Raw genomic sequence first — 18,624 nt, 5'->3', positions numbered from 1 at the left:
TATCTAATGATTTGAAACTTGGGGTGCATGGGTGATGCTATGCTGGTTCATATCAGGTTCCATCTCTAGTCTTATCCAAAGTATACTGAAGCCAATGGTAGTTTTGCCATTGACTCCAACAGATTTTTCATTAGGCTTGTAGTTCGGTCAGCCTGTGCCTTGTACTGCAGAAAGGTGTTAAAAATCAAAAGGTACCTAGCCAATTATACAAAACATTGTCTTAAAAAAACAGGAAAAAGTGCATTTTCTCAACCTTGTTGAACTCCTAAATATCTAAATGAATTTTACATATTTTTTTATACTAGTCATATAAAAAGATGAATTTATTAAGGAAAGTAAAGAGTGTGAAAACAGGATTAGAATGTAAATTATTTTGGTACCTTAACAATAGAGGGGACCTTCAGATAATCGCTGAAATTACTAATGACTTACCTATTTATTTTTAGTACTATATTTTTCTCATTATTTAAGGCCTAATTATACTCTAATTTATACTCATTCAGCCCCCAGACCTCAGTGAGATTGTATGAGTGTAACATAGCAGAATATGACATATGGTTCCCTTTTTAAAATGTATTTACCAAAAATGAAACTCTCCAGAAGGGTCCATATAGTTTTGCTCTTTTTTTTGGTGTGCTAATTTTTTATTTGTAAACTACCAAATCACATAATAAATTATTTCCTTTTCTTATGGAAAGTGGGAGGGAGGAAGGAAGTGTGATGAACGCACACTGAAAATATCAATGTTACAATATTCACAAAACTGTATGTATCACTAAGCCAACACCCACAGATTTCCATGATACCAAGATTTCACCCTACGCTGATTCTCAGAAGATCTAGATTTTTTTAAAATAACCTAGATTTCAGAATCTCTAAACTATGGGAATTGGATGGTTCAATAGACTACTAATAAAATTAGAAACCTTTTGCTGCTAGGTCATTAGTTCACAGCTTGCTCAGATTGCCAGTGGCTGAATAGAATTATCATCTGATGGCAATTTTTTGGCCCATATGAAAAGATCTGGTGGTCTCAGTCCAGTTCCTACTGGGCATATACCTACTAAGAGACAGTTATCACAGTTGGCATCCACATTGTCAATCCATAAACTTAATGACACTAAATTTACTGAAAATAAATGGTCAAATATATCAAATGATGCTAAACATTCGCAAACAATGTATTCACTGGAAACAGCCAGAACAGAGGAGAACAGTCCAGAGGGATTCTCCAGTTCCCTGAAAAATTACCTTAAAAATCCATCTTATTACAGACATTTGGTAGGTTTAATATGTGCTCAAAATAGAAAAGAAATGATTTCATGTGTCTTTTCCTTATGTCTTCCAATTGGAAGCAATAGCAAGAGGATAAGGGAAAGAAGGAATAAAAGGTGAATTTGCCACCAGAAACAGATAAAGGAAAGTTCAACACATTTGAAAAAATGGGACTCTGCAAGATAACAAGAGTGTGTCTGTGGATAAATGAAAACAAAGAGTAGGCACATAATTAAAATTTGCATTGTTTCCTTTAATTTGCACACAGAACTATACACAACACTGAGGCTTGGACCATATTTCAACCTCTCTCAGGGGATAACTGCAGAAGAAATAAGTTATACATGCAGTAAAGGAAGGGAAAAGATGCAGTGGCACGGGGCAGAGTGGAATTTGAAGCAAGCTAAAGCTATTGTTAACACTAGGGTTGAAACTATGTTAGCCACAACTGTGTTAAACCATGTTATGGCTAGCAGAGCATTAACATGTTTTGTATTAACATGAGATTGCCTTATATAACATATGCTAGATAAAGATATGCCCCTTCTGAGCAGTCTATTGCATTAAATTGTTCTAACACGGTTATTGGGTATGCGTGTGCGAATCTTTGTTCAGAATGATCAAAGTAACAATTCTAGAAACATTAATCAACATTTTTGTGCCTTCAAAAATATTATTGGATCTGAAAATATTAATCTCTTATGTTACAGGAAATTCCTTAAACTGGCTGCTCCAGTAGCATGCTAAATGTATTAAGTAGATCAGCGGCTCCTGTCTAGTAAATGTAGTAGTATCTTACTCCAGGCTTTTGTGATATTAGTCTAGCTAGACTCCACCTTCTTTGCTTTAATGAGGAGCCTCCTTGTTGGCCCTTAGCACACTTCTCGTGCCTGCCTGTGTTCAATGGTAGATGTTCTAAGTCACAGTGAAGTGGGAGAGATTAGAGCCTGGGGTCTGGAGTATAGATGCGTGGTAGCTAGCATTCTTTCAATACGAGTGTGAGAGTTGTAGTACAGAATCATAAACATCATGGTAGACATGGATCAGCATTCAGGTCGCACCCCACATCAGTATGCAGCCCGGGCCAGGGAAGCTAATGATCCAACCACCAGACTAAATTTGGTCATGTGCCACCTGAGGCACATTGCGCATATGCTAAGAAGATAACCAGCTTGATAAAAGTGCCATCCAGTAGGAAAGCTGTCACTCGGAATGCCAATATGCCATGGGATTTGAGAAACTTGCTGCAAAAAGACAATTCTTGAAAGTACTCTCGAGCTTTGTGAGTTTGCTGACTGCTGACCCACTAGGCAATTGTTTCCATAGCTCTCATAGGTCTATTATTTCTAAGTTGCCTTATCATGTTTTTTGCAACAAAAGAAGCATTAAAGCACACAGGCAGGTATATACAAGTGTCTGAAGTAGGATTAAGGAATGAGGCCCTTGTCAGTTTAACAGCTGCTTGCTAGCACTAGGTTACAGGTCTGCTTGATTTATGGAAGCCTCATAGTTGCTAGCACAAATGTCAGTCACCTGAAGAGGCTTTGAATGGCTCCCCTCCAACAGCAAACTGGAGCAGCTCTCTCCATTATATTACTCTAATGTGTGAGTGAAAAAAAAGTAATAGTCATGTCTGATTAGTTCTGTGCTAATTACTGTATCGATATTGTGAATAAAGTACCTTTCAGGCAGCGATCATTGCCTCTGACAATCATGAATCTGGACTGAGCTTATAAAAGACGTGTGTACGAGACAGACAGAGTGCTACATCAGGTCATAGGGGACAATTTCAACTCCGGTTTTCTACAACTCCCAAATCTGCTGTCAATCAGACTTTCAAGGGGCTTATCTATGAGGCTGTGTGAGGGGTTCACTACTCCCTTGCCAAAGTTTTACTGGTAAGAAAAATTGAACACAAAATGCAAAAATGCCCACTGGTTGCAGGAAGGTCCTTAATGCGATATTGTACAGTAGTGTTACAATGGTATTTTGTACTATTACTATATATTAATGTCAGGTTCTTCCTTTGTTTTGTTTGTTCTTATGAAGGGCAAATGGCTAATGCAAATCTGTTCATTTGTAAATTGAGGACTCTGCATCAGAGTTCAGGCCACTGCACAGACAACGCACATCAAGATATGACTCTATAGGCCAAATTCTGCACTCTTTTGCACCAGGAAAAAAATCCTGATTTACTGCACTGACTCCCAAAGAGTAAGCTTGAATTTACCTGATGTAACAGAGAGCATAATTTGGCCATAACAACTTCAGACTTCGTTCAAGTTTTCACTTTCACATATTTACATGTTTGCCCATTGTGAAAAGAGTCAAAAATATAGAGTTAATGTAAATAAAAAAATATACTATCGGCTACACATTGGTTTTTCCTATATGCTCTGTTGATATGAGATTTTTGCCTGGGCACTGTGTGAAACATTTGCAACTAAATTTGAAAACAAACAAACAAACAAACAAAAAACCAGTGAATCTGAATGTTCTTTGCCAGAAGCATCTGTCTTTATTCTAAAGTCAGGGAGTGAAGAATGCAGACATTGATTAATGCTGGGTAATCCTGACTTGTGCCTTCAGGAAGTACTGTTGAATCAGAAAGTACCAACGTTTTATACTAAAAGGAAACTGCTCTCAGGCAGTACAGTCCTTCAGTAGCATTCTAAATTTATTTAGGTAGATCAGCGGTTCCTGTCTAGTACATGCAGTAGGACCTATATCTCAGGCTTTTGTGATGGCTACTCTAGTTGGACTCCACCTTCTCTGCTTTTAATGAAGAGTCTCCATGTTGGGCCTTGGCACACTACTCTTCTGACTTTCAGTTGTGGGTGTTCTAAGCCCCAGTACAGTGGCAGAGTCTGGGCAGAGTGTGTGTTCTAAACAAGAAGACTGTCTAAACTCCCCTAACTCCAGTGATGTCCAGGGTCTGGAATTCTTTTATAACTTAAAGTGTATATGGATGATTTGGAAGTGGTGAACACTGCAATGACACAGCCATATTTTGTCTCGTAAACCTGCACAGGTCCTGGAAACAATTGTTACCACTGTGGTAGATGTCATTCATTATAAAATGGCTCCCTAAAAATAAGTATGCCTACTTATTTTGTTATTAAAGAATGTGGCTGAGTGCAGGTTAAGTTGAACAAGTGGAACTTTATTAAATCTTGTGGACTACTCTGTTTTCCAGGTATTCCCTCAATAACAGTTCTTCCGGGGAACCTGGATCATCTCACTCCAGTTCCACTGATTGTGATACATCTTCCCTATTTTACAAACATTTTAGTATAAACATTACAGCAAATAATAGATGCCCAGTGTTCCTTTGGCCAGAGGTTGCTAGCACATAGTCAAGTTGAAGTCTCATATTTACCACAGAGGCATCTGCTTATAAAGTCTTTGAGATAGTTTGGTCTCCTCAACAGGAATGACCTCTCTCTATCACCCGTCTCCAAGTGTAGCAAACTATTTCTATGTGGAGTCTCCTCTGCATGTGGGGTTGGTTTTCAGATGGTTCTCTCTCTCTATTCTGTGATGATTTCTGTAGATGCTCCAGGTGTTGTGTCTACTGGTGTGTAAGTGTCCCCTGTTCCTTCAGACCTCTTGTCCCTCTTGAGCAATCACCTTTTATAACATGAGTGCCACTACACTCCTTACAACTCATTTAGTCCACTCCTGGTTTCTCTTTAATGGCATGCCTGTTGCCAGGTCCACTAGGTCCTTGCCTACCTGTCATACTTTACACCTGCTAGCTCTGATTGTTGGCCATCTCCTTCAGTGATGTCTCCATCCTGCAGGCTGCAACAGGTCCCTCATTGGTAACAGGGTTTTGGTCATTCATTCCATCAGTGCCTGTGCTAGACTGTTTTGACACCCCTGTGAAGGGGTAATTCCTGTGTGCCAAAATTGCTAACAAGTGATCTGAACCAGAAGACAGCCTTGGGCAAGGTTTGTGTCTGCAAAATCCAGGGTGTCAGGGCCTTCAGACAGAGTTCCATGGCTCATGCTGCCAGCTGCTGCACTGGAGAGGACTTACAGCTCAGCTGCTGCCACCATGTTTCATTTGCAAAGCGTGATGCTGAATGCAGGTTAAGCTGAACAAATAGAACTTTATTAAACCCCGTGGACCGCTCTGTCCGTAAGGCTGAGTTGCTTCTGGCCTAACTCCTTGCATTGCCTATTTTCCTGGTGTCCTCTCAAGAACAGTCTCTCCACGGAACATCGGCTTTCTGACTCCAGTTCCACTGATCATGATACATTTCTCACTGTTATAGGACTCAGGTACATATTTCTTGGGGCATGGCTACTGCTCCTGTATTATACTTAACATGATGTTAATTTAACAGTAGCATCCAGAGGCCCCAGTCAGGTTTAGTGCCCCATTATGTTAGGTGCTGTATAAACACATAGGAAAGCACAGAGTCCCTTCCCTGAAGAGTTTATGATATAAGAAACTGTGCTGTGAAAAGAGAAACAGGACTTTTTAGAAAGGAGCCATAGGGGAGTCTCTCTGCACAGATGACTCAGCTGTGGCATGGAACTTGCATCGGCAGCTCACTGTATGTGTGTGTGTACAGACAAGGATGGATGTGTGCTGCAGCTCATTCATTGCTGAGTCATTTCTTTTAAAAAAGCATCTGCCAGAGCAAACAGGAGGAGGTAAGAAGCCCTGAATTTTTCATGTGAATAGTGACAGAACTGCTAACCTGCTCTTCTAGGTAAATTAATTTAGAATATTAAACATAAGAGTGCAGCACTGCATCCTGAACACTGATTAGGGATTCAAAGTAGAATGAATCTCTCTCGCTTGCACTCTTTGTCTCTTTTTAAATCGACTATACTCTTTTCAAATGCTTGATTATGTATCCTGGAAATAAATTAACTTAATATGCCATTTGCACAGGATTTTTAAATGTTTCATTTCCTTTAAATGAATCCACTCTGAATTCTGACAATGAAAACAATCCCTGTACAGATAGTGTACTATTTTTTCCAAGTTTGTCTTCTCCAGATAAGTAGTTTGATTCTTAGTCCTGCTGCCTGTCAACTTGACAAACAGCATCAGTAGACAGAAACAACCAGGTCTTGATATGACATACCCAGGAGTCATTGTTTGAAATGTCTGACCCCTACAGGCAAGGAAACCTTTGCAAAGGATGTATAAGAGATTTTGTGGTTTGTAAATCAGGAAACCCAATCTGAAGCCAACAGGTTCTAAGCTGTGACATGATACATTTAGTCACAGACTTGCTTCCCCGAAGTCCACAGACACACACTGAAGTAGAGAAACCTTTTATGAGGAGGCAAATGTGGAGGGGAAAAAAAGAAAAGTGTCATCAAAATATAAAGAAAATAGCTAATTCTTTCCCTACATGTCTTCATTATCCAGTGAAACCCACTCAGGGTAAAATAACTGTTTAGCCTATAAAAGCCATTTCATTTTAGTAAAGTGACCATAAAGTGCAAGTGAGAACATTATAGATAGCACAAACTTAATGAGGATTCTCAGTGTGACCTCTGCTAGGGTACAGGATCCAGACAGATACAAAAGTGCAAATAGCAACACCTATCTTTAATAGATGAGAAGTTCAAATAGAGCTCTAAATTACAGCTATCCAGTTCTCATTTGGCTAGTCTGCAGCAGTCAGCTAATACTCCTCCCCCATCCTTTAGCATATTCCTTGAAACATGAGTTATAAAGAGTTCTGCAATAACATACATCAGTGTTTGGTCTCAGACAAGAACCTACTCCTTGATTCAGTGTTTTTCATGGAATAGGGGATTATGGGAATTGCTGCATTTTCCTAGGTGCGCTGTTTTTTTTAATTTCCCTGCCAAAGCGTGAGGATCCTGAAAAATTAACAATCGGCATTGCCATATTCCTCTCCAATGTCCCTTTGTTTTTGTCTTCTCCCTCCTCGACACTTATGAAGAAGATTAACATTTAGTGTGATTATGCCCGTGATCTGCATATTAGGTGATTCAGATGCCAGCAGCAGTGCTGGCACCACTTAGACTGTGCTAGAGTATGTCACATGCCCTTCAGAGCTGAGAAAGAAAGAGAACGGGGGAGAGAAAGAAAAAATAGAAAAAACAGTAAAAGGAGAGCGGGGGAGAGGAAAGAAAGAGAAAAGAAGTATTGATGGAAGCAACTAGAGTGGCAAATTAAAAGATTTCCAAAATAAAGCTTCTGCACTGATGTTTTTTTTTAGTTTTCCCCCCACTATCCAATAGACTATAGAAGGAAATTCCTTGATAGATGAGAGGCACAGAAGCACTGAAAACTCTGTGTAATTCCTACATATATGTATGCTGAAGGTGCTGTCATTAGGCAGATTGTCCAATTAGCCCTCAAGCAAAATGTCCCATTAGAGAAGCCAATTGTATAAGATATGTACAATAGAATTAAACATTTACCACTATCAGGCTGCTTTTCATCAAGTATGTGGTGATGAATGGCGCATTTATAGCCATGCCATATGTTTCCACATATGTCATCATAAAAAAGCACTCCAGTTACCCACTATTTATGGCAAGGAGATGCAAAATCATGGGGCACAACAGTTGTGGCTGCTTAAAGTCTGTTCACAATGTCATGGCAATAACTACTACATGTATAATTTTCATGAAATGCTGGGGTGAGGGTCCATCTTTTTGTATAACTGGCATGATTGAGAGAGGCTGAAGGTACAGTTAGTGAATTCTCAAAGTATGTGGAGACAGAGGGCTTTACAGTCCTGAGCTGCACTGGGAAAGGAAAAGGATGAGTTATGATCATAATTGCTTGCAGAAGCCAACAGCAGGTATCCAGATACCACAATGATGACCACAATGTACAAGACACAGTAGTTAAATGCCTTTGTTAGCAACAACTAGGAATGTACTTACAACTCTCTACATTTGCTCTTCAAATGTAGACTGGCTGGTAGATTCAGAGTAGCACTGTAGCACAGAGCATGAAGCGGGAATGGCTAGACCATGACCACACCCCCTTCCCAGAGATAAGCTCAGGGGGATCTGGAGAACTATAGTTAGGGCTGGTAAGACTCTACCCATGCATTTACCGACATATTGCAGCCAAAAATATGGTTGCTTCCTAGATGGATTGACTAGCAATTAAGGTCTCTCTGTGCCCTCTCCCCCTTTAAGATCCTTGCAGGGCAGCCACATTTTGACCAAGAGATTATAAATACCAGAAATAAACAAATGGGCTTTGATAAAATAAGAGCTGTCTTGAACTGAATGTTATTTTGAGATTCAAAACATTTAGGGTATCATTGCTCACTATTATTTCTCCACTTCATATTCCATAAGTGGAGTTGTCAAAGGAGTATGAACAAGCCCAAAGAGGAGCTGGGATTCAGAAATGCCAAAAATCATTTGAGAATGGGCTGGAGATCTAATACACTCAGATGAAGTTTAGATCTACATCAAACATTGCAAACAACATAGCTTGTTTCAGTGCAGTTCTTGTATTATTTCAGTGGAAAACAAAGAGGGCTCCAAACTGTTTCCTGTAACTTTTGGGAAATCTATCTGAATCTAATTTCAGAGAAACACCCTAACTTCACAGGTTGGGTCTCTTTCTATAAAGGGCTGAACCAGAGCATTAAATCCAAACACCACTGAACTTTGGGAAGATTTCATTCTGGATTCAGATCATGAGTCGGCCAATCTCTAATTCAAACTAAGTACTGTACAATATGTCCTGTTACGCCTTTAAAACAAACATTGTTTAAATGGGCTCTTCTGAAAGGCTCCAGCTACAGTTGGGGGCAAATGGTATAAATATTGATTTGCAAATATTTTTGAAAAGCTGTGATTAACATCGTTATTATTGTTCACAAGCATTTGGACAAATGCTGGGTATCTAAAAATGTTCACAATTTCTTAAAGTTTTACTAATTTATCATGAATGGTCATTTAAATATGGAATGTCAGAACCTTAACTTTAGAGATTCTTGACTTTTGTATGATTTAATTTCAAAATATAGCAGTGTTAACATGAAAGTTTTGGAGAAAGGGGGTATAGTTTTTTGCTTTGGTTTGGAATCTTTGCTTTGAATATAAATAGCATTTCTTAGAGAACATCTCAGATGGTTTCTAGTGGTTTTGTAGTTTCTGCTAGGGTGACCAGACGTCCCGATATTATCAGGACACTCCCAATTTTAGGGGACTTGTCCCACATCCCGACCTTACATAGGTCAGGACGCCCTTTGTCCCGTTATCAGGGTCCGTCCGAACTGCAGTCCCGGCACCACAGTTGCGGTGCCGCCTGGGGCAGCTCCCGGCACCCGCCCATTGGCAGGAGAGCCACGTGCTGCAGGGGCAGGGCTTGCAGGTGCCGGGAGCAGGCAGAGAGCCCTCCCTCCCCCCGCCAACAGACCTGACCCGACCTGACCCAGGACCCTAGGAGCCAGAGGGACCAGCCTGCCGGATGCTTCCCGGGACGGGAGCCGCCCCAGGTGAGCACCGCCAGGACTCCCCACCTCGCCCCATGGCAGGTCCCTCTGGCTCGTAGGGCGGGGGGGCTCTGCATGCTGCTGGCGCCTGCAAGCCCTGCTCCGTGGCTCCAGCAGCCTCCATTGGCGCTTTTCCTAGCCAATGGGAGCCACGGAGCTCGTGCTTGTGGCGGGCGCAGCACATGGAGAGTCTGGAGACTCCCCTCGCCTCTCTCACCCTAGGAGCCAGAGACCTCCCAGCAGGGCTGGTGAGTGCGGCCAGGGAAGGGGGCAGGGTGTGATGGAGTGAGTGTCTGGGAGGTGTGTGTGGGGTGCTGGGCTGTGAGGGTGTGGAGGGTGCTGGGCAGTGGGGGAGATCTGTGTGTGTCAGGGCACTGGGCAGTGCGGGTCTGTGTGGGGCATTGTGTAGTTGTGATGGTGGGGCTGTGGGGAAGGGCACTAGGAGAGAGGATGGAAGGGAGGGAGAGGAAATCTGTGTGTATTGGGAAACTAACGAGTGGGGGGTTCTGTGTGGGGTGCTGGGCAGCTGTGGTGGGGCTGTGGGCAGGGGGGCGCTGGGCGGGTGTATGTGCACAGCACTGTGCATTTGTGGTGGAAGGATTTTAGGGGGGCTCTGGGCATAGTGGATCCAGGGAGCGCTGGGCAGGGGAGCTGTGTGGTGCAGCATGGGCCCACCCCCAACAGGAAGGGGCACGCTGGTAGCACAAGGCCAGGCGGACCAGTGTGCCTCTGGCTCCGACTGGGGCTGTGCACCTGTGTCTGTCTGTCGTCACCCTGCTCAACCAATGTGTCCTGATATTTCACTCTTGCGATCTGGTCACCCTAGTTTCCGCACACATTGTATTCTTTATATTTTGCTTACACTGTTGACTAGCCAAAAGATTTTAGAACCTAGAACATTTTTCAGTTACCATAGAAATCCAGGAAGGGCAGAAAACATTAACATGACATATCCAGACTACTAAATCAAGACAGTCTAGAGATATTGACACAAATTATGTCTAGAAACATGGACACATGTCTGATGCACTCTGATTTTCTCTTCAACTTTTCTAAGAAAGTGACCCTATTGAAACATGACTATTTTCCAAAACTTGTTGCTTGACTTCATAATATGCATAGGTCAGAGAATTTAAACAGCATTCTCAAGAGATAAGAGTTAGAGGCATTCTGGCTTTCAAATGGCTGATCTGTCTGTTTCAGACAAAGGATATTTAGAGATGCTTATTAAATAAAGTACTGGCTTTCTGTAGAACTTTTTAGATTTAACTGTCACCCTCACAAGTTTAGTAGTGCAATGGTGATGCCACAAAATTAACAAATATAGTCCTGCTTTGATGTAAGTGATGAAGGAACAGCAATCAAATTCTCTTTCGATCTGACAAGCATAAGAATTTACAAAGCATCCTTAAGTTAATTCTAGCCATGTCTGTAGGCATGAGGGCTTTGTTTCACCTTGTCTTCTTAAGAAAAAGTTAGTTATAATTCAGCTAATGGAAGTCTTTCATTAAACATTTTATTAATAATGCCACAAATCTGCACTAATGCTTTTGAACAGATAAGTCTGTTATCCAGTAAATACCTGATATGCCATACATAACTGAATTTTAAAGTATTTTCTTGTATTACCTATTTAATGTCAAACAACACTAATATGATATCTTTCAATATACTACATAAGGTAATTTAAGATTATATACGTCACCACTATATCATTTATACCATCAGTTAGATATTTCTGTAGAAGAATTAAAGAATTAAGCTTGATCTCTTCACCTTAATTAGTATATTACAGATATTTCATATTGTTATTAGCACAAAATATAGGGTAGACGTTACTGAATTCTATCCAGAAAGACATATAGGAATTGAACCCATATCTCCGGTTTGGTGCTCTATTCATTATGCTATACTGCTGTCATTATAAACCAATAAAGGAAGCTGTAAGGACTGGAAATATACCCAGGATGGTTCTATACAGTATGTAAATAGAGGAATAATTGAAAAATAATGCTTTTCTAAGCTGTCATATGGACAATAACTTTTAGGGTGGCTGTCCAGTTTTAAAAGCAGAGTGGCTAAAGTTAGTTACATTTCAATGTTCACAGTACACCTCTACCTCAATATAACGCTGTCCTCGGGAGCCAAAAAATCTTACCGCGCTATAGGTGAAACTGCGTTATATTGAACTTGCTTTGATCCACCGGAGTGCGCAGCCCCGCCCCCTCGGAGCACTGCTTTACCGCGTTCTATTCGAATGCGTGTTTTATCAGTTCGCGTATATTGGGGTAGAGGTGTATTACTCACATTTTAACAGTGAATCAGTTCTATCATGATCTCATTTATGTAGGGAATTATATCTGCATTACAGCAAATGTATTAAACAGGAATTGCCTGATGGGAGCAAGTCAGCTAGAGCAGGGTTCTGAAACTTTTTCATGGCTTGGATCACATCTTAATGCAGAGAAAGGATTGTGGACCCTGTGCCTTCTCATTCGTGATCATATGAACCACCTCCCCACTCACTGGCAATTTAAAAACAATATCTCTATGGCAATTACAGCAGTTGTTTTGTGGAAAAAAATATTATTAGGAAGGGAAGATGGTTGGTTTTCATTCTCTTGTCTGGTTACTTTCTGGTTTGGGGACACTTAGTTTTATTCTTGTGTGTACCAGTATATTTATTTTTAGCATATGTCAAAAGTGCTCACACCCTGGATAGATTCACTTTTTCATGCTCAACAAATTATTTCAATCAACTTTTACTGAAAAGGCTACCTTTGAATAATACCCCAAAGCTACAGCTAGTGCTGAACACGGCAGTTCATTTCTTGATTAGGAATCGCTATGATATATCGTAAGTTCCCAGCACTGTTCCCTGGCAGTGCATGCCTGTTTACGTACTGATACAGTTAAGGTGCTGGCTATGATTCTGAAAGCCCCAAAGAGTGAGGATCCAGTTAAATGAGAGATTGCCTTTCCCCCTGTGTCTCATCATTACAACATGTATCTACGCTCTTGCTGCTGGTTCCTGCAGTTGAATTCTGAAGACCTGTGTCAGGGTATTCGAAAGCAAATAGATTCTGGAACCTCTTTATTGTGCAGATATCCCACAAGATCCTGTATTTTGGGAAATTCAGGGATTAAGTAAAATACTTCTCTTAGCTGAATATTTAGTAAGCTTTGTATTGGTTATTAACTAGTGTCAGCTAAGTGCAGAGACAAATTGCATTATGTATGAACATTGGAAATGAATGAACAGTACTGACCAAAACAAACTCATCTCCTCCTTTGTTTTTAATGTCTTATCCTTATGCTCACCCATCACACCCATGACAAGACAATGGGATAGGGCCCCTTTGTTCATTTCCCTTGACCGAGGATGAGGGGGTTGGACACACAAATTCCAGAAACCCTTTACCCTTCAGTAACTCGCTTTAGAGCTTATTGGATTCTCTTTTCTTTAAGAAGGTCTGCATGAAATTATTCATACAAAAGTATTTTTTAACAAAGAAGATTAATTATAAACAGAGAGAACAAAAGAAGCTGTTTGCTTAACATAGCTAGATATACCCTTTCATATGCTAAACGAGAGAAAACATTCTCATCTTAGCTACAGAGAAAAAGAAGAAAAGTGAATAGCTTATATCTCTGAAAGCAATTTTCTCTCTCTGAACATTTTGGTCTAATTGTGAGCATCATGCTATCCAGACAGAAAAAGCACCTTGCTCTGTCCAGACAACTTTCTTATCAAATCCTCCCTGATCTAGGACTGCTAACCAGTTTTTGCAAGTTACCTATACACACAATAGGATTTTGGAGACTGGCTCTAGGACATGGTCCACTGAGGAAACATATGCTATGTCTACAATATGAGCATTTCAGTGGCCCAGGTGCAGCTATGCCACCGAAGGGTCATAGTGAGGATGCTTCCTACACTGACTAAAAGGATTTTCCCTTCACTATAGTAAATCCACTTCTCCAAGAGGCAGCACCTAGGCCAGTGGAAGAATTCTTCTTTTGATCTACCATTGCCTATCCTGGGGGTTAGGTCCACTTAATTAGATCGCTGGGGGGAGTTGTCAATTTTTCACACCTGAATGATGTACTTAGGTCAAGCTAATAGTTAAATGTAGAATGTAGACCAGGCCAAAGGCCTTTTAACAATGATTAGGTCAGATACCACCCAAACAAGCTTGGCTGGTTTAATATGATCAGGCCTCTTACTAAAACTGAATCTTTTTTTCTTTTCCCAAGAAATATGAATTATGGACAGGCCTCAAACCCTCTGCCACATATACATTACAAATATAACATGAAAATGGTAATTACAGTACAGTTACCTGTTATGTTGCAGTAAACTTTCAAAGGTCCCAGTGCCCCACTGCCATCTGGATCTATCCAGTAATAATTTGAGGTTTTGCCCAAGTGTTTGTATGCTTCACAGGAGAGGTCATAAATAGCTGGAATGGAATAAAATAAAATATACTAATAAGGAAATTGAAGTCCAGGAGCAACTGATTCCAAATCACAATTACTTTCTTCATAGCTTCATTTTATATTTCACACTAGTGCAAGAACCATGAATTAGTCATTGATTTAATACTTGAAAATTAATAGAAGGCACAATATTTTTTCCAAGGTACACTGGTTACTAGAGCTGGTCGGAGAAAATTTGATGGAATCATATTTTGTTTGGAAGAAAAATGGAGAAAAAGTCAAATGTCTCTTTTTCATATTTTCAAACAGAACATTTGATTTTTCATTTTAAAACTACTTTTCATTTCATTTTAAAAAAATGTGCATTGTATATTATAATATGTAAAAAACGAAAGTCAAAATTGGAACAAAATATTTTGATTAATCTTTTTTGTTTGTTTTTTTGTTTTTTTTTTGGTTCACAGATAATTTTGAAATGTTCGGGTTTCATTCGGATTTGGAACAAAGCCAAATTTTGAAATCTCAAAATCCTTTATGAAACAGAATTCCCATCCTCTATACAGTTCTGCTGGCTCCTTTTGCCACTTACTGTAGATAACTTAAATATTACCCCAGTATTTCCCAAATGTTCTCAGTAGCAACTATGGGAAACACTATAAATTCTTAGGCAAAGTTAATTATTTGTCTAAGTCCAAATTGACAGGTTTTTAGAGTTGACCACTGTAGTGTGCTTAACATTAAAAATAGAGAGTTGCCACCACTTGTCAGACTGCGGTATTTCCAATACTCCAGATACATTTTTCTATTAATTAAATAATTATATGCATAAAAATAATTTCTTACACGAATCTGGAAACGAAATGAACAATAATATTTAACTAATATCTAACTTCTCTGTTGTCCAATGGACCAGACGGCATAGCTTTGTGGGTTGGAAATCAATCAATCAATCCCTAAATGAATGAAATGTTGTTTACCCAGATTTCATATCCACTCTAAAAATCTACCTAATATGCTGGCAATTCCTACAAATTATCTCCTTGGTATGAATGGCTTTATTTCAAATAGCCATAAGGACAGTTCATTCTGCTGGGCTCTAGATGATTAGTGAATGATGGATCCCCCTTGTTTAAAGGCCTCCAGCCAGCTACTATGAGACAGGAAGGAAAAAGGAGGTTGGAAACATCTACACGCTCATGTAATGTGAAAACAGATAAAGTGAAAGTCTGAGTGTCTGTGTTCATGCATGTGTGAGAAAGAAAATCTCTCTGACCTCCCAATATTGCAGAGGCACAGAGAAGACTATATTGCAGGATAAATTTATTGTTTGTTAGAGATGCTTTAATTTAATAAATTAAGCTTATATAAAAAGCAGACACTTCTCATAACTGAATTGTAAGATGTTCCACTTAGTCATTTCCTTTCTCCCCACTTCCACACCAAGGATGACAGATTTTCTCTTTTCACAGTGACTGCACCTGGTTTCAGACATGATTCTGAAAGAATTTATAAGATTTTTTTTTCTGAATAGATATTGAAGATCAACAAACATAGCCTGGATAGAATTATATTTCAGTCAACAGAAGACTCTTGGTGTAGAATGTTGCACCATAACGGAGCCACAGTATCTTTTACAAATTAACAGTACTATAGAAAGGACTGTTCATCACAAAATGACTTTATCCTTTGACAGCTGATGAATGAACAAGGTATATCCAGACCGTATCTCCTATACTACTGAGTGTATTCTGGCATGGCATACAACATTATTAATTTCATTTCTATGATACTAGACCGCAAATGTCTTAACTGGTGCAGTGGAAGATAAGAAGAAGCTAATTAAGAGCTCATAAACTTAAAGTTTTTTATGTAGAACTTCTGTTACCTAGAATTTTGAGGTATACAACACTTTATTCGATACATATGGCATATCTTTCCCTCAATTTCTCTAGCCTTGTTATTTATGGAGAAACAGGCTCATTCAACTGGTTTACTTAAACATAAGCTTGATAATTATTACCATTAATTGTATCAGCAATGTATTGCTACAAAAAAGTAATTTAAAATGATATAAATGTATGGTACACACTATAGAATCTGTCTTTACATTTTCTGCACTGCATTTTTTAATATGAAGAGATTGTGATACAGCAACAAGTTCTCCTTGATTAACTTATTACATCAGGTACTCTGTCCTTCCCAGAGTGCCAAAAATATACTAGCTATTTTACAGACAATTAAAGGGCCCATATTAGATATGTTTCTTTCCCTCCTTTCCATATTCTTTCAGAACTGAAAGGATAATTAAGACGTGATAGGTACTTATGTGGCAGTGCAGATGAAGATGCATTTGAAATGTTGACAGCCCTGAAGACAAAAAACTCTTATTTAGTCACAGAAGAGACACAAGGAAGAACAGAAGAAAAGGGAGAAACTAGCATACTGAGACAGGGAATAGTGCCAAACCAGGCACAAAATTGAGAGGGAAGAAGGAAGTGAAGGGCTCAGGGAAGCTGACATCATTAACAGAACAAGGATGTTAATAAGATCCTGTGAGAAACAGCAGAGATATAGTCAGGGTCAGATTTATTTAGATGCTTTGAAGGGAGGGGCAAAAATGTTTAAATTGAATTCAGTTGGCAAAGAGAAGCTAGCCATGGGATTTTAATAAGAGAGTAACAAGGGTGAGCATCAAGTTTGGAAGATCGTTTTAGCCATTCTTAATAGGAATTGAGTAAGATAGGAAATAGGGAAGTCAGAGAAGTGAAGGTTCCTGTAGTCAAGGAAGGAGATAAATCCAGCATTTTATTTGAAGGGAGAGCAAGGAAATGCTGGAGGTTTGAAATGTTGTAGAGCAGGAACTGGAAGGAATTGCCAACAGCATGGATGTTTGAGGAGAAAAACAGAGGACAGGTTAGGAGTTCTATATTAACTACTTTTAATGTAGGGAAAGGTGGGACATCCAAAAGAGGATATTGGAAAGACCAGCAGAACTGCAAGAATGGATATAGGGGAAGAAATAGATTGAAGACTCACCATCAGCAAAGAGACCACGAGAGTAGATTAATCACACAGGGAGGTGAGAGTAGAGTGCAAAAGAGAAAGGACCATGGGCAGAGCCCTGAGAAACATTAACAGAGAGCAGTAAGGAAGAAAGGTTACAACGGAGGAGCAATCAATCAGCTGCAGTAGGTTAGGAAAAACAAAAAGTACTGAGTCCACAAAATCCAAAATATCATGGAGTTTTTACAGTGTCAAAGTCCACATGAAAAGAGATGGGGAGGCACATAGGGGTGGACATGTGATCCAGTGGGGATTTCTTAAGGAAAAGGTAGACGGGAATGTATTTGACAAGAGATGGAAAGGACCCAGAGAAGAAAAGTTAAAAATAAGAGGAAGGGAAAGAATGAGGGAGGAAAAAAGGAGTTTAGGAGTTGAAAGGAGATAGGTTCAAAGGATCATCTTAAAAATGTTAGAGAAGGATTTACTTACCCATCAGGACCTCAATAGCTCTGCACCTCAGAAACAAAGGAAATCTCTACATCAAGGGAAAAATTAAGTATATGCTGGAGACAGAGATTTATGAGGGGCCTATAAACAGTTCCCAGTACTAGAAGTCTTAGGAAATTGGTACTGACATAAAAGCCTTTTGCTTCTATGGCCTCAGCTCAAATTTGGCCAAGGTCATTTGTAATGTAAATTTGTTACTAACTAATGGCTTGTCACCAATCAATGGAAAGTTAGTCAGTGCTCAGTGAAACTCCTATTGGATAGGTGGCCCAATAACAAAAAACATCACCACAACTGGCACCACTGTTTGTAATCTCTGCAACTGATGAAGGACTGAATGGGCCTTAAGAATTTAACCACCCTTTCACCCCTAGAGAAAGTTCCTGCAGAACATAGGAAGCACACTGGCAGGGTAGTATGTAGACACTTACACCACTACTTGATAAATAGAGGACTTCAGTTTCAGAGCTGTCAATCCAGCATTTTTTACAGGCACAATATTCATTTATAAACAAAAGATCTAGCTTGACAGTCTTCACACCTTGAGGACAGATGAAGTGATCTGTAACATGTTAAAACACTGAAAGTTCATTTGCTAGTGAAAAAGGTTTCTGCAGAAATGAAACATTTCTTAAATCTCCTTGTAGACATATAGGGTTGAGTTGCAGAGGATTTCAAGGGGCAATAAGAATCGAGAGGATTGCAGCTAGAGGGAACAGGGGATAGACCGGAGAATTGCACCATCACCAGGAAAAGGCAGGTCTACGTGATTGGGGACTCCTTACCGAAAAGAATAGACAGGCCTATAATTAGAACTGATCCATTGAACAGCAGGGTGCGCTGTCGCTGAGTGCTAAGATATGGGATGTGGACCTGAGGCTGAAGAGGATCCTAACGGGAGCGGGAAAGAATCCACTGATTGTCCTTCATG

General features: G+C 39.8%; 1 protein-coding gene across 4 annotated transcripts in view; it reads right to left on the bottom strand.

The window, feature by feature from the left end:
* CNTNAP2 (contactin associated protein 2) overlaps positions 1–18,624 on the bottom strand; it is a 1,641,691-nt gene that overhangs the window by 472,301 nt on the left and 1,150,766 nt on the right. For all 4 annotated transcript variants that reach the window (XM_008179187.4, XM_065583877.1, XM_042842751.2 and 1 more), the window contains one exon: positions 14,087–14,206. In XM_008179187.4, coding sequence (XP_008177409.1) covers positions 14,087–14,206 — 120 coding nt within the window. The remainder of the gene's footprint in view (positions 1–14,086; positions 14,207–18,624) is intronic.

This window comes from Chrysemys picta, chromosome 2 (genome assembly GCF_011386835.1).
Source record: "Chrysemys picta bellii isolate R12L10 chromosome 2, ASM1138683v2, whole genome shotgun sequence".
NCBI classification, from domain to species: Eukaryota; Metazoa; Chordata; order Testudines; family Emydidae; genus Chrysemys; species Chrysemys picta.
This window is presented reverse-complemented; position numbering and strand designations above follow the sequence as displayed.